Raw genomic sequence first — 21,421 nt, 5'->3', positions numbered from 1 at the left:
TGGGACAGACTGATACTATCAGTACAATCAATATAATCAATACACTGCTTTGAAAACTTCCCATCTTTTCTCCTTAAATAGCATCACCAAGGATTAGGGGACATGCAATATAATATCTCCCTTTTGCTCCAACTTTTATTTAGAAAGAAAATGGTACAAAAAAGCAACATGTTTAAAAAAATTTTTTTTTTAGCAGTCATTGTTCGGGAACAGACAAACACATTTTCATGAAACAATCGTGTCCCCTTTCCCAGTGTGCTCTCGGGCCGTCTCCAACACAGTCACTCAGATCCACACAGCCAAACGGCCACATGATTTACCCTCAGAGCAATGCTGCCCTATATGCCTCCACATATTCCCTGTGTGTGTGTGTGTCTGTTTGTGTGTGTGTTTGTGTGTGCTCACCCATGACAGAGACGTCATACTCAATCAGGAACAGAGCTTCCTGGCCGCTCTGCATTAACATGGTCAAAGCGTCAGCGTGCCTCTCCCGGCTCAGAGGCATCCCATCTATGCTCAATACACGGTCTCCAGCCTTAATAGTGCCCTCTCTGGAGAAGCACAGATGGATAAACAAAGAACAAAAAACAAAACATAAACAACCAGCATAAGATGCTTTTACAAGCAATCGTGCACCAGTCACAGTAGATGATTAAGCAGTTCCACATGAATGTTTCCTCCCAGGTGAGATGAAGGATAAATGAGATAAACAACCGTTAAGTCTTTGACGGTGAATTATGTTCACTCCAGTGTTTAGTGCTCGCAGTTTTCATGTGGGAAAAAAGTGCAATGTTACATTAGCCTCAGGATGAGCGCTGGCCTTTCTGCTTTGAAGATAGCATACTCTGTATGTGTCAAAGCCACAGTTTCACAGAGTGGCTTGAATATATGGTAATGAGGAAGAAACAAAAAAGTCTGCCGCACACATACAAAATCGTTTCAACATTATTTTAGGTGCATTATTCTAAGGCCTAAAAATCAAATTCCACCTGAACAGCAAATGTTTTAATAGTAAATTATTAAAACACATCTATTAGGAAAGACACATACACAGTACAGATATATGCATTCATGCATTCGTAGAGTAATGTGAAAAGCTCACTCATGCATTCTCAAGACATAAAATGCAGGCAAGAAACATGAATGGCTACACTTATAATGCATATAGCCTAAAGATATAAACACTGTTTCCAGTAGACATCTATCTTTGTCCATATCTGTGTCCTTATCCTTACCTATCAGCCGGACCTCCAGGCCTGACGCTGGTCACCACCAGAGGACGAGATCTGCGCCAGTCTTCATGGAAGCCTCCTGACCCAAATCAGAAAGGAAGAAAAGAAAATCAGAGCACACAGATCAATGGAAAACTATATGTATTAAAGGACTGGAAAAACAGAGAAAAACATTCTAGGCACCCACCTCTCATGACAAAACCAAAACTGTTGCCCTCCTTGTGTAAACACACCTCGATGCTTTTGGTTATGACTCCTGAGGGGTTCTGGACTAAGAGTAAAGCAGAATTGACAAAATGATTAAATAAATACTAGCAGTACAAAAGGTTTGTCAAAAGTTTGATTCCAGTATAACCTGAAATGTTGAATTTAGAAAGTTGATTACTTGGTAATAGGTGAATAACTTTATGTGTTTGACCTTCTGGTTTGCAAACAGAGCACTGCCTGAGGACCAGGTCAGCTTCCCGTAGAAACATAGTAAGCATTGATTTGATGATTTTCATCCTGAAAGTTCAAACCGAGCCTGATTTGGCAGATAGGTTTTAGGTTACGGCTGTTCTTTTAATATAGCAGAAATATTCATTAAGAGCAGCTGTGCTTCACGCGTGCATCAGCATTAAACATCTGTTCAGAAATACTTTTTCTCAGTAAGCGCTGATTTGGTGGGTTGCTTTTAAAAAGATGTCAGGATGTCTGGATCCAAACATGTAGAAAGGCCACAGTGCAGATGAGTGTGGAAGTGAGGGCTGAGCCCTCTGGCAGTGCAGTGTCCTCATCATGACCTGCATCATTTGGATGTCCAGAGATCTTTCTCCTTTACTTTTGCCAATTATCATTCATTTCCTTCTTTTCAGGAATTTAAAAACTTGTCAAACTAGCCTTTGAATTTAAACCTTCTTCATGTTTTTGTGTGTTGACCTAAATACTCTGTTTTACTCATAATAAGCAGGATAAAGAATGCTTTTGAAAGGCAACTACATTTTTCTCCTGTTCTTGCATTTTAGATTTTTGGCTGCAGACCAAATATTTGAAAATAAAAATAATTTGCATTAATGATAAGCATTTTCATACTGTCATCTCACACAACTCTTTCCATCTGCTAAAACTGTGAATCAGACACACCACCTACCAAATGGAGGCAGTTCATACTCCACTTCCAGCACAACTCGCTCCCCAATGTTCTTCAGCAGGCTGATAATCTCATCGTGACGAAGCTTTGACAGATTGATGCCATTCACTGACTTGATGTAGTCTCCTACATTCAGCTGGTCACTCCTGTGGAAAGTCATAGACAAGACATACGATTAGGATCGGCATTCAGTTACTAAGTGGACAAAGCAGGCAGCTGTTCTGAGTCAATCCATGTTTGTTACCAAAGTTTAAAAATTTGCACCACTAATGTGCAATATCAGCTTTTGGCTGCATTACTGTGTTACTTAATACGTGAGGTGAAAGGTACAAATATGTTTAATGTAAGAGAAAGCTGTGAAAGCTTCAAAATGAGAATTATCAGAATATTGGGGGGAGCTCATTGCTTTGGATTTATAACTCACTACAGCCCTCACCCTGAGCGATTTGTAATCAGCGAGGTGAAATAAGGTTCTTGGGGCGATTGTGGCTCAAGAGTTGGGAGTTCGCCTTGTAATTGGAAGGTTGCCGGTTCGAGCCCCGGCTTGGACAGTCTCGGTCGTTGTGTCCTTGGGCAAGACACTTCACCCGTTGCCTACTGGTGGTGGTCAGAGGGCCCGGTGGCGCCAGTGTCCGGCAGCCTCGCCTCTGTCAGTGCGCCCCAGGGCGGCTGTGGCTACAATGTAGCTTGCCATCACCAGTGTGTGAATGTGTGTGTGAATGGGTGGATGACTGGATATGTAAAGCGCTTTGGGGTCCTTAGGGACTAGTAAAGCACTATATAAATACAGGCCATTTACCATTCTGAGTGGCTTTCAGTGCATCATCCCTTTGTGAAAAACAAACAAATAAAAGTGAGAAATAAACTTCACAGAAATAATCATAGTTGGTTTTCTGTTTTTGTTGAAACGGTTATGATAATTGGATCCGACGTGCATCAGCAGTAAGCCGACTAACATAGTGAGCCACCTGTGCAAAAAGGAGAGTGGATGCTGGAGCAGGTTGGCTGAAAGCCTCACGTCTTCACACACTGACAGAGATGATTGTACATGGTGTCTGACATGTGACATTCTGAGTCAACACGAGGCTCATCAGAGAGCTAATTAATTAAATAGATGTTCTGCCCTGCTTGCCCTTCTCACCTTTAGGCTACTGACAATCAGCACTGACAGCAGTAAGAGAGATGTCTCAACCGGCAGAGCTGAACGGCCTGTCGCCTGGTCCAGTCTCGTCACACTATGTCTTTGCCTGTCGCTCTCCTGTCTGCCTGTGTGTCTCTCCACCAAGTAAATTAACTAGCACTTCCACACAAGCATGAACTCGGCTGATGGAAAACAAGCTGCTCGGATGAATTAGCACTGTGTCTGCGTTTAAAACCTCCTTGGATTTGACGAGTGATGGCATATTTGGCCAAGACATTTTCAGAGGGGCTGTGTCATTCTCACAAATCTGTGTGTGTGTGTGTTTCACTGTGGTCACATGCTGCTTAATCATCATGAAATGTGAGTTTTCCAATGAATTTTCTTATCACATGGCTGATGTTGGGGAAAATTAGCTTTATCTTAATTAAACAATCTTTGAGCACAAAAAGCACGCTCACAAAACATTTATATTGAGTTATCACCACAGTACAGAAAATCAAGCATGAACTGATCAGAAATAGAGATAAAATTTAAATCTGCTCTTGGACATAGCTCCATTGATCCTGTTGGGGTGTCACTCTGGGTCAAGCTGATCTAACACATTGCCTACAGCCCTGCAGTTAGTGAGACGGTGCAGCTTTGCAACATGCGCACGTTGTCAGGGGGCAGAATAATAAGTCCGGGCAGCTTGGTGTGGTTGCCAGGTTTTAAATGCATCACGGAGCAGAGATCTCACCTGGCAGCTAGCCCACCTGGCCGTAGGTTTGACACTCTGGGCTTGCCATCCTTATCAGACCCTCCGGAGATGGTGAGGCCAAGGCTGCTGCCTTCCCTTTTCATCAGATCCACGGTGGTCACTCCTCGATACTCTTCTGCTGACAGATACAGACGCAGGCACAGATCTGCAGTCAGCATTAGCTTCTGCTTGACAGAATCACCCTGTCTGAGGGGCAACGAAAGACTCTTTCCCTGAATCTTTCACAGAAATGCTCTCTGACATAAGACCTCCTACTTTATTTTCTCAGCCTCCTGTCTTCTCCTTGTTCCTTCAGATCTCTCAGTTAATCTTTGTGAAGAGTTCAGAAGGAGGATGTGGAGAATAAAACTGGTTTTATTCAAACGACTCTACATAAGGATTGAGAAAAGAAATGCATCGAATTCATAATAAAGAACAAGCTGGAAATTATCTGGCCTGTCAACAATTGATGGATATGTGCTTATGTGTCAACGGAGAACTCATTCTGTCTTGCGCTCCACATTGTGCTGTGCTTTTAAATCAGTCTGCAATGTGTGGTTTTACTACCAATGACAGGTTTGCAACACAAGCAAATATTTTACCTTATCCAAGCATTCAAAACAGTGCAACTTCAAGCAAACCGCAGGACGTAAACGGCTCTACAGACAAGCGTCTCAATCAAACATGGAGTGATGCTTCCTCTTCTTGGGGACTCAGGTGAATTGAGCATAGTAGCATGAATCAGACAACAAACAAAGTAAATGATGTAACATCAGGTTTGAGTGTATTGTACCTGAAAGGCTGCGCCTCCGAGACGAATGTGATTGGTCAGTTGCCCCGGACTCTTTGCTTCCCTTTGAGTATGGTCCTTCATCTGAAGAGACAGTGTGGTGATAGGATATGTAGGGAAATGCTGCAGCAGAAGACTAAATGAAAACGACTGCCCCAATGCACATCGTGACAGCAGCCCACAGTAAGGGGTTTGAACTTCACCCTCTGTCATTGAGGAGCTTTTGCAGGGAAACACTACAGCCAAAAATACTTCTGTCAGGACTATCTGAGCTAGAATGGTCACCTCAAACTCAGGACCTTGAAAGGTCACACCACTTTGTTTCCCTAACAATCATATTAAAGGGTCAAGGAATTAAAATAGCTAGCCCCTGTCTCCAGCAAGGACCTTTAATTTAACACAAGGATACATTTGCAACAAGCAGCTACTACAGCATGGGAGCCTTCCTGAAAGAACAGCATGCAGTTAATGGTCTGTTCATGCATAGAGAAGAAATCATCATTTCATGTCATTTATAGCAGCTGTCAGATAAAGCTAGGGAATGTGCTCTGCAGAGCAAGGTAGTTTTTATTCTTAACCCACAGTGGGACTCAGCACTGGACCGTCCTCAGATTAGTGGAGCAACTGCCCAGCCATCTGAACCTGAAAGCAGCCATGCATCCATGTCAGCAGTCGTAGTGATGAGGAAACTGACTTGGCATTTCGCTAATCCTGTTCATTGCGGATTAGCTTTTTCAGCTGTCCAGCACAGCGATTGAACATCACATTACAAACTTGAAAAATAGCTGTGCCAGGTCCACACTTGGATGAGATGAGTGGAGGAGAGCATGTTGCTGCTTTTCATATGACGTGCATCAAACTGAAGTACTCACAAGCAAGAGTCTGGAATGATGACTGCGTTAGTACTGCAGAGTGGAGACACTGGTAAGAATCAGTCCTAACACATTAACTGCACAAGCTTTTCAAACCGCTGGACGGTGAAGTTAAGTATTTTTGATTGGTACATAGTTTTGGCAACGCGCAGCCCCAGAACTCTTGAAGGGAACTGAGGTGCCATACATGTTTTTAGATTTAGGGTGATTTACACTGTGTGAGAGTGTCACAATAATTATAATATTCATCTGAACAAACATCCATAAATCTGTCTACACATCATTGAGAAGGCAAACCGTGGTACTCTGCTGGGGAATCATCATAAATGTACATTTTCCTCAGTATTAAATGTAATGAAGCCGTGGTTTTCGCGAAATCCATAAACACACTGCAAACGACACCTGCTGCTAAAAGCTCATTATGCATGCTTTTTAATGGTGCCAGATGTAAACAGTCACAAGAAAAGCAGATTTCAAGTTGTAGCCAACTTCAGGGCTCACTGAAACGTGACAATGTACAAAATGCAAGTGAGACAGAGGATAATAATAGACAAAAAAGAAATCAAGTTGAACTACATATATGTACTGTATGTCCATATATGAGAATGCCTATGAGAATCAAATATTCATGTATGATCTCCTCTCATTTGCTCTAGGTCAGAAATGAAAGAAGTAAGTAAGCTTTCAGGCTTCAGATTATATCAGTTTGACAATGATCTACTGACAATATATTGGTTTGACATGAAGAATGTCATTTCATTTAGTCTGACATGTCTTTTTTGTTATCTGCACTGATTTGCAAAGACTGAAGTGCTTGAAGGGCATCAAACCCACCGCTTTATCTCTGTCCACACCGAGTCACCACATCTGTCCAACTGAAGCTGAAGCCTTCGGACAGCTGAGAGGCATAGATCCTTTGTCATACCTTTACTGACCTGAAACCTTCAGGCATCCGCATGAGTCAAAGCTTAACTAGACAAATCTCCGTCTTGCACGTTATGGCGATTTGGAGAATATGCACAAGCATAACATTGTCATTAATTTACCTCACGTCCCTGCACAAGTCCTGTGTCCAGTAGCTTTGAGGCACAAAGCACACAAAGTGAGTGACACATCGCAAACATGTTAGGCAAGGCAAAAGCCTCGTAACCACACGGACTCCTGGGGGCCCTGACGGTCCAACAGCTGTCATTGCTGTCAAAAGGCAACACTGGCTCTGGGTTACACAGACCCAACACACCGCACGTGACTGAATGCTACTGTGCCATCAAGCCATCCTCAGCACCCAAATCAAGAGCCAAAATTAAGATTGGGATGGTGTTGATTACAACTATGAATCCTCTCAGTTCTGTTTCTTTAGAGGAAACTCTTTTTTTAAGGGTATGACTACTCCTCCATCTGAAAGACCTGGTGACTACAAATAAGATTCTTCCTGCATAAATATTTAGGGAGTTGATTAACTTCCGAATCAATTAAGGGCACTTTTTACTATCCTAGAATGTAGGTTAAATATGTGGGCGGTACTGACTGACAATGAAATCATATTGCTATTTTCAGAGGTGAAACTTTATTTATAAACTGGGCCCTTCCAGACCCAGTTTATGCTGCTATATCTGCCCTAATTACACATGACAGGATGATATGCAGAGCTGGTGGCTGAGTCCACTGACATTTAAATCTCTCGCAATCTATTACTGCTGCATTGCACGCACTGTAATGATTCCACCATCAAATTCATTTGCATTAAAGCTGAACAGATTTAAGACCGCAGGGACGTAGGCACCTCTCAGAAGTGACTGTCTTAAATCTTCTATGGCCACACAAAATCTGTACCCTTTGACTATGAATGTCAGAATATGTTCCTCTTACCAATGCTGTTCTTGGTGTCTCTCCTCAGACCACAGAGCATGGCTGGAGTTAAATCAGCGGAGCCACCCTCTGGAAGTAACCTTGCTGATCTTTAGTAGTGGGCAGAGAGCTGTGGTGAAAGTAGGCGACCCAAGAGACCAGATCTCAGCTGCTTAGAAAAAACATCTTTCTTCCTTCATTCCTGTGCATCAACTCCAGCATGTCCTTAAATTTTGACACTATCCAGGAAGGTCTGGAGCTCCAAAGGGCAAATTTTGATCCTCACTACCTTCCTAAATGATTATTCTCAATGCTCACATACATCTAAAACTACTATCTGCCAAGCTGTGCTCCTTCTATAAAATCCAAAGCAGGGAGAGAAATGGTTCGTGTCCTTTTCTTGCCATTTCGCTGTTGTCCCGTTTTTTTGCGCTATTCTTACTAATCGCTCGTCTTTTTTCCAGAGGATTTATCATGCCCTCTTCATACACTCACATGAGCTCACACACAGCCCTCTCATACAGAGCTACAGCGTTTGCTCTCCCCTCTCTCTGTCTCCCTCTCTGCCAGAGGGGTTCAGTGAAGCAGGCACACACGATAGTCACTCCCTCCCCTTTGCCAACCCCCACACACACATAGACAGACTCTTTATCCACTTCCCACCAAGTCAAACACATTCTCAGCACACACATAGAGTACACACGTTCAGATTAGACACGACAAAACTGCGCACACCCCACACACTCAACTCTCGGAACAATTAACACCACCTGCACATTCATTGTCAGACAGTGTCACGTTTTTCTCACATGGAGACAAAACCGTTTTACAGAGCTTGTGTCTGCACAGTGCTCTTATCTTCTCTCTTTTTCTCTCATGCACGCACACGTGCACACGCAGCATATTGGAGGAAGCATATGTTAAATTCCTGTGAAGAACAGCTGCCTGTACATCTTGCAGTTGTTGCTGCTTCTAAATATTATGCAGTCGTCAAGCACAGTCGACATTCAAACTGCAATCGTGATAATAAGTGAAATATATTCAAACGGCAGTAAAATAGGAACACGTTAAATCTGAGCAGCTTAATGAAACTGTGAAATCTGTTTCCTCTGAGGCCTGACATCTCATGTTTCACCCTCTGAGGGGTTAAAGGACCCTTTGCTAATCCTTCAGGGGCCCTCCACCCAAACACGAAGGGCCCATCACTGCACCTGTCTGGGCATTTGTCACGCACAAAAACCTCGGCGCCTGCCACTTCCTGACCTGCGCTGCAACCACTATCAAAACAAACCCCTCCTTCAGCATCACTGGCAGCTCCTCGAAACCTCATCAGCCTCTGTTTTTGGTTCAGTGCAGATCGTTTTTGTCATCACTTTAGAGGCAGATTAAAAAAAAGGGATAAAACCAAAATACATAAAATTCAGAAGCTCATAAAAAACATTAGACCCTTTGTTCCAAAGCGGCCTTTTGCCCACATGTGTAAAGTGATTACAAACAAACATTTCCATGTTTCTATCCGCTGTTGCGTGGAGCCTAATTAGTCAGCTGTTCCAGTGGACACAATACTCTTTGGTGTAGATGATTTCCTCTGAGACTTTTGTCCTTAATACCCCATTTACAGTGTGAGCGAGTGTAGTCTTTCAGAGCGAGACTAATTAATTTCCACCAGAATAAAGAGAATTGGGAGATGGAGCAGTCTGTTGGACTGATAAAAACCTCTGGGAACCGACTGGCAATGTTATAAAAATGGACTCTTTTACATTTGCTCTAGACGATAAATCAACATAATTGCTGTAGCATTACTGACAAGGTATTGATTAGTATAAGAGTGCCCTTTTTTTTTTTTTTTGTTGTGACCTTGGCATAAAAACAAAGATGTGTGATATTCAATATTTGAAAAAAAGAAAAGAAACTGGTGCAAAATATTTCGTGATCTCAACAGACATTGGTGTGTGACTGGTTTCGCTGTTCAATGCTGATCCATCTCCATTTACGTAGAGAAACCCTCACGAAAGTGCCTACATTTACTTCACATGACCATATTCCAGACAGGAGGCCGTGGAGCTTAACCTCAACATCGATCAAACTGACCACACTGCCATCTTATGGTTATCAGCTTCAGCTGCAAGTGAAAGTGTGAGGAGCGAAATGACTAAATCACTTGTCAGCCAGCACATATCAGTGTGAAGAAAAGGAGCCAGAGGAAACGCGTGTCCCACACATCACACGCCTGCGTTCCTGTTCACCTCTAAGAATCATCATCCAAGATTTTCTTCAAGCGAATGTTCAGTTTCACAGGTCTCAAGCATGCTCACACATTTATGTTTGACAGGCCTGCAGCATAATGTACATGAATTAAAGAGTGTTGAAGGTTATATACAGAGGTAAACTTGCGTAAGTATTTTGTTGGGATTACAAGATAAATTCTGGATACTCCATAGAAGTCTTGGGTATCTTGTTAAATATTAAATGTCAGATTTTACCTTTTGTCCTTCCTCTGATGACACCCAGTCGACATCTGAGAGAAAAGGAGAACATCCTTCTCTTTCCTCCTGCAGACCGGCTGCCTTTCCTCAGGGAATCTGTCTGAGGGAAGGCGAAGAAGAGCTGTTTGGAAGTGAGGCGCCCTTTTCCAAACGTGACCCTTGCTGACATGTTCATTTTCTGAGCAGTGAAAGGGAAAAAATAGATTCTGTCCTCTTCCTGACACTCTCACCATCTCTCAGACGTTGCAGTGTCTGCCTGCCCTGCTGTTCTCATGTTCTCCTCTCTTTCTCTCTGGAGAACATCCAGTCCTCTAAGGTGAGTCTTCCAGGACACTCCACAAACAGGTGCTGGTTTCGGAACGAGGAAAGCTTCAGACCCAAGATTCTGCTTGTTTTTTCCAACCATAATTGGTAACTTACTTCCACATCCTAACAGCCACAAGCTGACTGGCCAAATAAATGTTGTGTTTTTGCTTCTCTGGCAATGTCAGTTTTACGGGAACAGATGGCAGAGGGCTCAGGGCTGTGGGGCACAGCTTGTCTGCCAGAACGCAATGGAAACTTTCTCTGCAGGGATCCGGCTCTCAACATCATCAAGCAGTACACAATCTGAGCAGGCCAATTCAAGCAATGCCTTTTGATTACATTGTCGTTGCTCTATTGACACAACTTAAGTAATTACATGAGTGTGTCAGCCGAGGCTTTATCAGAACATATTCATCCACGTTGCCAAACTGACTCTAAGCTCCAAGTTAACTGGTCCAAAACCAGTCAGCCAATACAAGTCAGGTGGTAACTGTTGGCTTCCTTTCTATACAGAAGGCTTGAAAAATGTCCTTTATGGCTGAGAGAGCTTTTAGTCAGAGATAATGTCATCAAGCTTAATTTTGGATTAGGCAACACATATGAATCTTTACAGAAAGGCTTGTTATGAACTTGCTGTAGCAGGTTTAACAAATTATGTGTGCTTCTTTTACTTATATATAGCAACAGAAATCCCGAAAAGCCTATGAGTACACCTCACGATAAAACTAAATAGCAATACAAAATGTTTAGGGTACCATTTAAACTACACTGACATGACTTTTGTTCAAGTTCTAAATAATATCAAATTGTAAAAAAACAAACCTTATTAAACAAACCATTAGGTTCACTTTTACATCTGTATTAGAGAAGGTTTTTAAGTACTCCTTATTTGTGTTACACTGGACTTGAGTTCATCCACTGTCTGAAAAATCCATATTGGCTTCTTTCCCTTCAGCTGGAATCTCATTTGATTGGTTATCCCTCACAAACAGAAGGTTGAACAGCAAGAGTTGACCATGTAAAGGGCATCCGTTCTCATTTACATTATGCTCAGCATAAAAAAAAATGCCTGAATTAGTCTGAAAAAGTCTGCTCTTTGCGGTCATAAGATTACTTGTACATATATTCAGATCATCTAAATCTTTGGACACCTTAACACAAGAATCACCTGTCTAATCTCCCTGTGTCAAAAACATAATATTTATGATTTTTAATGGTTTACGAGTTTATAAATTCAGGATGTCTTTAAGAGGAGGTGGTCTTAAAACAAACATGGTACCACAGGTAACTGCAGTTTGGGTTATTTCACAATGTAATAAGAGTAATAACTGTCCATAAGTTCTGCCCTCCTCTGTTTAAAGTGCAGGTCAGTGCTTCTCTTCAGGTATCTTGCCCCTTTTGTTCTATTCCATTCACCGACAGGGTTTGGTAAAAAAGAAAAAAAAAAAAAAATAATAATAATGTTGCCCAGGGAAAATGAAACCAGCTCTCTTGGGTAAGCATTTCTTATCATTTCCAGGGAAAAATAAAATAGCTCTTCCTTCCACGAGTGATACTCCTTTGAATGTAAGAAATAAACCAATTTTTATTTTATAAATGCACATTTGACCAAATGTATGACCAAAATCTTGGTACTAATTTTGATCTTTATAGTATTACTCCAGGTTTAAATCGGTTTCATATATTCACACGAGTCTTTTTAAAAACAGCCAATTAAGTTCAAAAGTGGGGAAAAAAAAGATCCAGAAGCCATTTTCCATTTTTAAGTCTTTATTGTGAATAACCAGTTTATTCGTTCTCCTCACTCCTGAGCCTGGCGTTGGGGTTCGTGACCTTAATTGCCAGCTGAGCTGCCCTCTCCACAATCAGCTTCCTGTTCTTGGAGGAGACATTGTGGGCAATCTCGGCACAGTGAGTCCTACAGAGGCACAGAATCACATTCGGTTAGTGAAAAGGTGTCTTCAAGGAAATATAAGCAACTGACATGTGACATTTTTGTATTTATCCCAAATAAAATAATTATAAAGAGTTTAGTCTGTCACAATTTCAATAAGCACAATTCAATCACAACTTTATGGACATTAGCAAGATGTCAAAATGTCAAGCATCAGGATTCAGTCCATGTTCTGGCAAAGACAATCCTCTGAAAGTTGTGCCACAAATTACGTGAAAACTATGCAGCTGATCTGACCCTCATCTTTACTGACCAGACTATCATCTCTGTGGACTTATGCTTACACCTGCTTCAAAAAATAAGTTATTTTTAAAAAGAAGACGTGAATGAGAAGAATCAAACTGCTCCCTTGAACCACAAACCATATGCCTAAAGTTTGTCTGTCCAATACAGCTGAGAAACTGGGGTCCACATCCTCCCGTAGCAAACAGTCTGAGCACTATTAGGGTTCTCAACACGACCTGTCCTATGGGATCAATTATATGCCTTCTGAATCAAACTAACTGCCGAAACACTGAGTAATCTCAAAAAAGATCAAGTCTCTGAAAACAAGCTAAGTGGCTTTATTATAGGTTTAAAATCTTTTTGATAACCAGAAACTGTGTACACGTACAATAAGAAGTGAAATTCCCGCTGTGTCTGACCATGGGAGAACTCCTAGCATTTCAATGTAGGTGTTTAAGTGTTACAAACTTCTTTCCTCTAAACACTGAACCCTCCGCTCTAATTTGAAACAGTGACCAAATAAACTTTGACAACAAAACATATATTAATAGGATGTTGGGAATTCAGTTATTGTGGAGGTACATTGACAGTCAACTTCCTCATACAAGATCTTTTTTTTTTTTTTTAAATGACATCTGTATTTCTGGTTATCAGACTGTTAGGTTATTATATTAGTCTCATGAACTAAAACCACCTTTAAAAAATATTATCAGGGGATGAGTGGTGTCTTTTCTGGCCATGGCCTACAGTTACAAAATTAAATATCCTAAAAAAACAAAACAAACAAACATCCAATCGCTTCTGCAAACAAACAAACAAACAAACAAACAAACAAACAAAAAACAACAACAACAAAAAACAAATTTGGGGCTCATATAGTGGCTCAATCCTTCCAGCGTTTGGTCTCACTTGTTGAGGTTTGAGACATGGGACAAAAGTATGCAGCTACTTCAACATACTGGAGGCAAAAATGTCATTTTAAAAGTCTTTGAGTGGCGACTGATCAGATAGGCTAAGGGTAAAGATGGGGCTTAAAAATTACAGTCCCCTGTTATTTTTCTTAGGTAGAAGGCCAAAAATTGTCAAAAGCAAAACATCTTTAGGAGGTAATACTAAACCAGCAGCAACTTTCACCAGAAAAATGCCAAGATGACTGAGAATGGAAACATCACTCACTGTTGAACCAGTCAGTGCAACTGCAAACTTTAAATATATGAAATGCTCATCGTCTTTTGCACACATATCTCAGAAAAGTCATCAGCACTATAACATGATAAGTTTTACTTATTGGGGTTTCGCTGACTCAAGCAGCACCTTGTGTTTATGGACAAATAGCACCAAAATGCACAGGCTTCTGCTATATTAAACCTATTTCTTTACTGTACCGGTACATGATCTCAACATGCATATATGCACAGTCACAGTCTTAGAGGCTTTACCTGAACAAGGAAGACTCCGTAAAATCCTTCAACATACTTTAACTACACAAAAACAATTACTCTAATGTCTCCCTGTAGCTGTCTAATTTAATATAGTGTTTGCATACTTTTAATTATAATAAACTTTTGCACAGACATTGGGGAAAAAACCTATGTATGACATTATTCCAATACAAGCCATTTGGTGCACCATGTCCTCTACATCTACGGCAGCAGTAATCTACATGCATATGCATTCATAACTTACTTGTTGCTCATCAAAAGGACTTCAAGCTCCTTGACATTGTGCACCAGGAACTTCTTGAAACCAGTTGGCAGCATGAACTTGGTCTTCTTGTTGCTACCATAACCGATGTTGGGCATCAGCATCTGGCCCTTGAACCTCCTGCGGACCCTGTTGTCAATACCTCTGGGCTTGCGCCAGTTTTTCTGTAAGGATATGTGAATAAACGTGTAGGTAATATAACTCACTGACATGAGTTAGTCCCCGCAGGTAAACAGTCCAAAACTGATGGGCATCTATGACATGACACTTACCGCGATCTTGACATATCGGTCAGACTGATGGCGGATGAACTTCTTGGTTCTCTTTTTGACAATCTTGGGTTTAGTGAGGGGCCTGAGGGCTGCCATGGTGACTGAGGACAAACCACATGAAAAGACAAGTTTAGCACAAACTCAACATGCCAAGCCTCACCGTTGCTGCACTATATTCTGTCAATTACAAGCTGAAACAAAAGACAAGCATAGCCTTTATGTCTCAAAACATCTACATCTACTCCGAGAAGTGAGTCTCAAAGCAAACGTGCAGACCATCGTTAGCTAGCGTCTCCGGTAGGCTCAATGTTTAGCTAGCTAGCCAAGCCATGCTACTCTACTGTAAGGATTTCACATGAGTTTGAGGTTAAACATAAATACAATTACGTACAACTACTTTTGTTTTCTGTCACGTATTAGATTTATGAGCAGAATATATTTCTATGAGAAATTTAGTACAGCAGGCCTTTGCTGAAGACTACAACTCCATTTCACGTCGATGGCGCTGCCAGCCGGTAAGTCTCTTTAGCACCAGCACTTTGCTCAATTTAAGCACATTTCGCAAGACAAAACTATAACTCGTAGCCTGTACATATATAATAAATGTCAATGATTCGTGAACCATGTCAGGATGGGCGAATAATGCCCAAAATCTAGCGGATTGTTTCAGATTGTACCAACTCACCCGCCGATGTAAATCCAAAAGGGACTTCGGGGATGGCGGAAGGAAAGAAAAAGGACTTCCGTGAGCATTGCAAAGGATTATGGGTGCTGTAGTCTATCTAAAAAAAAAACTGCAACATGCTTTTTGACTCAACCGGATTGTCTTTGTCAAAACTGTTTTAGCTACATATTTGGACTCTGGTCGTTGTTATTATTCGTAAAGTGTTTTGATACCTTCCGATGGTGCTCTGAGGCTTTTAGCTGTAAATACACCATTATTTGTAACACGCTCCCAAAACTTGGTGCGTACTTCCTGAGCGGATACTTTCTCTTTTGGGGGGAGTGTGTATGTGCTGGGGTGGGTTTTTCTGTACTTCTCTAAACTATCAATAAAACACGGCAGTTCCTATTTTGAGAAAACCAGAAATCTTTTTTTTTTAAAAATCCTGTTTGACTGCTGCAACCAGAGCTGGCAGCTGTGAAAAACTGGGAACGTAACGCAGGAGTGGGGCAATAAAAGGCGAATGATCAGTCTTATGTCACATGATTGATGTCTTGTGATGAAGTGACAGTGCATGGTTCTAGATCACATCTGAAGACTTTGCACGGTGTGACTTTTCTCTCGTAGCTGCTGTGAAACGCTTTGGAATGGAGCGACAGCCTTTTCTGAGGTAATGATCGCGTTATTCTGTATTTCTTTGCTTTAAACTTTAACCCAGCTCGCATTTTATTGTATTTATTAATTTTTTTGCCCCCCCACTCTGATTATCTTAACTTTCGTTTCCCCTTACTTGCAGTCAGCCAGGCAGAGATTATGGAATAAATAATCCCGGTTATATACCAGCAGCTGCGGGGACGCCTGGTAAGATCTTTTACCCTCCTTGTTATTTTCTTACTCATTGATACAGATTGTTGTGATAAAAGTAATAGTTATCATCTTCCGGCTGTGGGAGTGACGTCATCGCGGCGTACAGGTTAGGTGTCTGTCGCTGGAGAAGTCGTATGTAGTGTAACATAAGACTGCTGGGGGTGTAATGTCTAGCGAGATTTAAGGAAGTTTTAAGGAAGTGAGATCAACCCCTGTCTGAAGTAGTTGGTGCGGGAAAAACAACTCAGTATGGATACGAACATGGAGTTGCACAAACGTAAGTCACATAATTGCACCCTAACAGCTTTATAGGATGTTGTGAAGCAGTGACGTGTAATTTGGACAATGCCCGGAGATTTCAGAGTAGACTGAGTGATGGAGTTTATTTATTTATGCATTTATTTTCCAGCTTTCTTTTCCCGGTTTTCTTTTTGGTCTGACTGTGATTCGTGAAAATGTCAATACAGGATTGAAATTTTATACAATTTCAAAGTCTGTCTGTGGCTATGAGTGAACTGGTTCTTCTGGTTTGTTTCAGCAATGTTTGCCCCACCCGTTGCTGAGTCCATTGGCCCCACCGCTCCTCCAGCCAGCATGTTTGACAACATGCCTGGATATGAAGGAACAGTCGCTGGGGGAGGTATCGTATGCCGGACATAGTTTGTTTGCGCCACTATGAATGTCCTATGCAGAGGCTCAAATGGTTCAATAAAAACACATTACAAAAAAAAAAAAAAAAAAATCTGAAAATGTTACACCTTGTATGCTATGCTATATTTATACTTAAAACACAATTTTCCATGGCTGAAAGGGAAGAAGACAATGAATGCAGTACTCAAATTAATATTTACTTTACATCATGTTACAGCGTACAATCATATAACAAAAGAATTATGATGATGAGGTAACATGCATCAATAATTACAGATTTTACAAATATTTACATTATTTACCTAGTTTTGCAAGGTTCCCAAATACACACTATATGCTCTACTTTGGGTATACTGAAAATATGAGGTGTTAATACAATCAAATGCATATTTTGAGATTGTAACTTCTTGGGGGTGTCGGATTTTTCTGCAGTGTTGAAAAGTTGCCCTCAGCTTTGTAAATCTTTGCAAAGTACAAGAAAATGTCAGTATAAAAGATACCAGATCAATATTTATAAATAAAACTGGACGTTGTCAGCAGGTTTTTCAGATATGATTAATCGTAGTTCCAGACTCAGAGAAAAACTCAACTGGCCAGACTTTGAGGTCTAGCGTTAGGCTTGTCTTTTTGTTGTCTTTTTTTATTGTATGAATCTAAAAACGTTTTGATTTTAAGGTGGATTTCTGCCGCCTCCCATGCCCACATTCCCAGCAGCGCAGCCTGAGCCTGCACTGGATCAACCCCAGTGGAAGTAAGACTCAAACCACTTTCTTTCACCATACTAGCTCATGATATTGCAAAACATTTTCGATGATCGGATTTTAGGAAGCAAAAAAAATCTCAGTGCCTCAGCACCCAGACAACTGAAACTTCATATTAAAAGGGTAGACAATGTGACATATCATATCACCTTCCCTTATTACTGGCAGCATTCCCTCTATATCTGAAAACACAGCCCGGGACGCCTTACTCCTGTTTGTAAAGAGTAAATGCTGCTACAGTTCTGCACCAGCAAAGGATGGAGTGATCACTAACATGGAGGCATTCAATACATATAGGGTAAGATGAAGTAGGCTGTATTTGGAAAAACCTGCCACAATGACAATCAAAAATAACTTTTTTTTTTTTTTTTTAACATTACAGAGCATGAATAATCATTAACAATAACCAATACAAACATTTATGTTTTTTAGTACCGCCTGGACACTTTCACTGAATCCAGATCTACAGAGTGGAGTCACGAACCATACACAGGTACAATGCTGTTTAAATAAGTGTCCTTTTTTTAATGTTAAAAAATAGAATTACTCTTAAGTCTGAAGTAACATTATGAATTTCATGTCAGACAAACAGTCCAATAGTCAAAGATGTAGATCTGCTTATCAGCATGTTACAATGAGCAAAATTCCATTAGCTTTCAGCTGTCAGCTAGCTATTTAGGATGCATTTTATTTGTACCAGGTCAGACGGTGGATGCCTATGCCCAACAACCTCCAGGGCCTTGGGATATTCCTGCTAAAACCCCCCAATTTTTTTTGGATGACAAACAATTTATTAAAGTTCCCTACACATCATCTGTGAAGGTAAGCTGTGGAAAACACGTTAAAAATAACTACTTTTACTTTTTTAAAAAATGTTTTGTTTATTTTTATCTCATGATAAACATTGCATTCACAGCCCTGCCATAATTGTTTGGGAATTGGCCGAAAACCATGCAAAGACTGTGCCGGAGCTGGTAACGTAAGTATTTTTGCACGGCCCTCAGGAGAAAAAAGGATAAATGATAAAATTCCTAAAAGCCTTTTCTTTTTATTTTTTTCTCCTGACAGAAAGTTTGCTGGGTGTGTAATGGATCTTGTTATCGTCACGGAAATGATAGGTGCACCCACTGCAGTGGCAGAGGAAGAGAAAAGTAAGCATAAACCACAGATTTCTTATTTTTAGGGTCAAACAGGGTCATGTATTATGAATCAAATTTTTGCTTTTTTGTGAAGCAAAATGATAGTTGTTCTTTTACAGTTGCAGTTCCTGTCATGGGCAAGGATCGAGGCAGTGTGACATATGCAATGGAAAACAACAGCTCCTGGTTTACATCAAGCTCACTGTGAAATGGTGCACATTGATAAAAATTACTTAACTAGCTTAGCCAGCGCAATAGTCTCTTAATAAGATGAATCTCAGTCATATACGGTGTAAAGCTGCTATAATAGAAGACTGAATTTCCTCTTGCTTCCAGGACTAACAACTCTGATGCCTATGTTGTGGAACAGTTGAGTGGACTTCGGGTGGAAAACCTTAGCAAGGTGTCTGGCAAGGAGCTCTTCAGAGACACCCAATACATGGTATTCTGTCTATGATGATATTACTATCCATATTTGGTGTGATACCTGGTACGCCGCAAGAAAATAATTGAAAATAGATCATTATATATTTGTAACTAAAGAAGGAAAAAAAATACCCAGAAAATTTTCTGTTGATTATAATTTTATTTTAAAGTTTGTGACAGAACAATTTGAATAAGACCGAATAAGTATGGCTTGTTTGGAAGAGATGCCAGGAGGAAGCCTCTTTTCTCTAAAAAGAGCAGCAGCACGGCTTAGGTTTGCAGAGTTGCATATGAGCAAACCACAAAACTTTTGAAACAATGTGCTTTGGGCAGATGACACTAAAGAGAGATGTTTGACTGTAATGCACAACACAGTTTTTGAGAAAACCAAACACAACATATCAGCTTAAACACTTCATACCAACTGTTAAGCACTGTGGTGGAGTGTTGATAATTTAGGCTTCTTCTACAGGAATAGGACCCGGGCACCTTGCAGTCATTGATGCGTCTGTATAGTACAGTCACATGTGAGGCAATCTGACAGCTAAAGTCAATATCCAGACCTCAACCTGACTAATATGCTGTGGCAGGACTTTAAAAGAGCTGTGCATAAACAAATGACCAAAAAAATTCAATAAACTGAAGCAACATTATAAAGCAACAAAGTGAGAGACTGATAGCAGAAAACGACTACTTCAAGTTATTGCTGCTAAGAGTTGCTCTGCAACATACTGAATCATGGGCTGTACTTAGTTTTTCCCAGGACTGCATAGAGCCATGTGAAAACATTCACATGTCTCTATGCAGTCCTGTCCTGACATTTTACATGACTGAATATTTGGAGCATCTTTAATCACATTATTATTCTCACTAATGTTGCAAGAAGAGATGATATGTTAAAACAATATCATTATTTTAGCCCATGTTGTATCTAACACCATTTACTGTACATTAGGTTGTTACAACTAGGAAAACATTGGAGACCACAATGACATCAAACGCATCCTGTGAGACCATTGTGTAGGACTAGTTGCTTATCTGCTGCTTTAACTATGCAGTTTTCATATCAACTTATCAGAGCTTATAACTGTATACCTTTGCATTTCTCGTAATGTAAAAATTAAACTCTGTTTGTTTGGGGTTTTTTTTTTTTTATTTAAATCTGCTGGAGCTATTTAACAATAGGTCAGTGCAGTTTAAATAGTCACATTAACTCGGTGCTTAACTTAAATTCACTGTGAACACCCTTTGTAGGTATACCCACTTTCAGGATTCCCTGACACTTCGGTGGTGAGTGCTTCTCAGCGCCTTGTCAGTGAGCACCAGGGAAAGTACATGCAGACATCACGCATTCTACAGCAGGTATTTTTTGTCAATATTATATTAAAAAACATTTGTTTATCTATTATCTAATGACTTGGTTAGTTAAAGAATAATTTAGCAGCATGCACCCTACTCATATTTTCTTTCTCTGTCTGCAGCGTCAAATCATAGAGCTGATCCCCATCACCAAGGTCACATACACCTGGAAAGGAAAATCAAACATCTACTTTGTTTATGGAAACGAATTCAAAGTTGACGCAGATGACTACCCTGCCACCTGTTGCTGCACTGTAATGTAAACACAATAGCTGGGCATATCAGAGCCTTTTACTCTTACTAATTAAACCACTAAAAAGGAGATCATATTTACATACTTATGGTTCTATTTTGGTGATTTAAAAGGGAGCTGTGTGACATATGGGCAAAGATGACATTATCAAAGTTTGATGTAATGAGGGAGTTAAAGGAGGCATTGAATGTATCATCTCACATATTAGTGGAACTGAAAAGGCTTGTCTATTTTTCGTGTTGCATGTAATGTCAAAGGTAAGGGATAGCGATTGTTATGTTTTTGTTTTACATGCAATTTTAATGTATTCACAGTGTAAACTCTAATGATATGTTATATGACTGTTTATATTAACTGAATCCTTTTGCATTTTCTTTGCAACATGATAGTAGTGATTTTTTCCCCCCCCATTATCAATAAAATCAAATTTATGATACTGTGTATTTGTATTTCTTAAAGCAGGGTCATTGTTAATTTAGAAATATATATTTTTAACACAATCAATTTCAGGTTGCCGAAGTATGTTTTTTTTTTTTTTTTTTAAATATGTATGATTGTGTAATATTTGTTTTGAAAAATGAAGCTCTGATTAAAAATATTTCGTAA

General features: G+C 40.3%; 3 protein-coding genes across 9 annotated transcripts in view; 1 reads left to right on the top strand and 2 right to left on the bottom strand.

Moving 5' to 3' along the window:
* The window catches only part of LOC101487336 (glutamate receptor-interacting protein 2), a 32,724-nt gene extending 22,051 nt beyond the window's left edge, over positions 1–10,673 (bottom strand). For 2 of the 6 annotated variants that reach the window (XM_004546041.4, XM_004546039.4), the window contains exons 1-7: positions 10,232–10,669; positions 5,032–5,112; positions 4,239–4,377; positions 2,362–2,507; positions 1,420–1,503; positions 1,236–1,311; positions 406–551 (exon numbers count right to left, since the gene is read on the bottom strand). In XM_004546041.4, the coding sequence (XP_004546098.2) occupies positions 406–551; positions 1,236–1,311; positions 1,420–1,503; positions 2,362–2,507; positions 4,239–4,377; positions 5,032–5,112; positions 10,232–10,409 (850 nt within the window). In that variant the 5' untranslated portion in view covers positions 10,410–10,669. Of the gene's footprint in view, positions 1–405; positions 552–1,235; positions 1,312–1,419; positions 1,504–2,361; positions 2,508–4,238; positions 4,378–5,031; positions 5,113–7,769; positions 8,314–10,231 lie in introns of those variants that run through there. The other 4 variants (XM_004546043.6, XM_004546040.4, XM_004546042.5 and 1 more) reach the window with 4 other exon arrangements.
* A 1,619-nt stretch (positions 10,674–12,292) lies between these two features.
* On the bottom strand, positions 12,293–15,518 carry rpl32 (ribosomal protein L32). Its single transcript, XM_004546038.4, has 4 exons — positions 15,381–15,518; positions 14,696–14,796; positions 14,406–14,587; positions 12,293–12,458 (listed from the first exon to the last, which is right to left on the bottom strand). Exons 2-4 carry the CDS (start codon positions 14,789–14,791, stop codon positions 12,329–12,331), a joined length of 408 nt encoding a protein of 135 aa, XP_004546095.1. The 5' UTR covers positions 14,792–14,796; positions 15,381–15,518; the 3' UTR covers positions 12,293–12,328.
* A 94-nt stretch (positions 15,519–15,612) lies between these two features.
* ssuh2rs1 (ssu-2 homolog, related sequence 1) lies at positions 15,613–21,252 on the top strand. 2 transcript variants are annotated; one of them, XM_004546037.3, is made up of 13 exons: positions 15,613–16,029; positions 16,156–16,220; positions 16,765–16,866; positions 17,553–17,628; positions 17,807–17,936; positions 18,071–18,131; positions 18,339–18,460; positions 18,555–18,617; positions 18,707–18,789; positions 18,897–18,989; positions 19,114–19,219; positions 20,458–20,565; positions 20,685–21,252. In XM_004546037.3, the coding sequence occupies exons 1-13, from the start codon at positions 16,007–16,009 to the stop codon at positions 20,823–20,825; spliced, it is 1,173 nt and encodes a 390-aa protein (XP_004546094.2). In that variant the 5' UTR covers positions 15,613–16,006; the 3' UTR covers positions 20,826–21,252. The 2 variants fall into 2 exon arrangements, with proteins under 2 accessions (XP_004546094.2, XP_012773290.1); XM_012917836.4 differs by lacking the exons at positions 15,613–16,029; positions 16,156–16,220 and adding an exon at positions 16,297–16,503.
* The last annotated feature ends 169 nt before the right edge of the window (positions 21,253–21,421 follow it).

Source organism: Maylandia zebra, linkage group LG20 (genome assembly GCF_041146795.1).
Source record: "Maylandia zebra isolate NMK-2024a linkage group LG20, Mzebra_GT3a, whole genome shotgun sequence".
Lineage (NCBI taxonomy): Eukaryota > Metazoa > Chordata > Actinopteri > Cichliformes > Cichlidae > Maylandia > Maylandia zebra.
The sequence above is the reverse complement of the archived record's forward strand: the minus strand, read 5'-3'. Positions and strand labels throughout refer to the sequence as shown.

Excerpts from the sequence above, each read along its gene's own strand:
- ssuh2rs1 (XM_004546037.3), top strand. The coding sequence starts at position 16,007 with ATGGAGCGACAGCCTTTTCTGAG. Across the intron at positions 16,030-16,155 it reads GAGCGACAGCCTTTTCTGAG|TCAGCCAGGCAGAGATTATG; the intron begins GTAATGATCGCG and ends CCTTACTTGCAG. Across the intron at positions 18,990-19,113 it reads ATCAAGCTCACTGTGAAATG|GACTAACAACTCTGATGCCT; the intron begins GTGCACATTGAT and ends TCTTGCTTCCAG.
- rpl32 (XM_004546038.4), bottom strand. The coding sequence starts at position 14,791 with ATGGCAGCCCTCAGGCCCCTCACTAAACCCAAGATTGTCAAAAAGAGA. Across the intron at positions 14,588-14,695 it reads ACCGATATGTCAAGATCGCG|AAAAACTGGCGCAAGCCCAG; the intron begins GTAAGTGTCATG and ends ATATCCTTACAG. Across the intron at positions 12,459-14,405 it reads GTCCTTTTGATGAGCAACAA|GACTCACTGTGCCGAGATTG; the intron begins GTAAGTTATGAA and ends GTGCCTCTGTAG.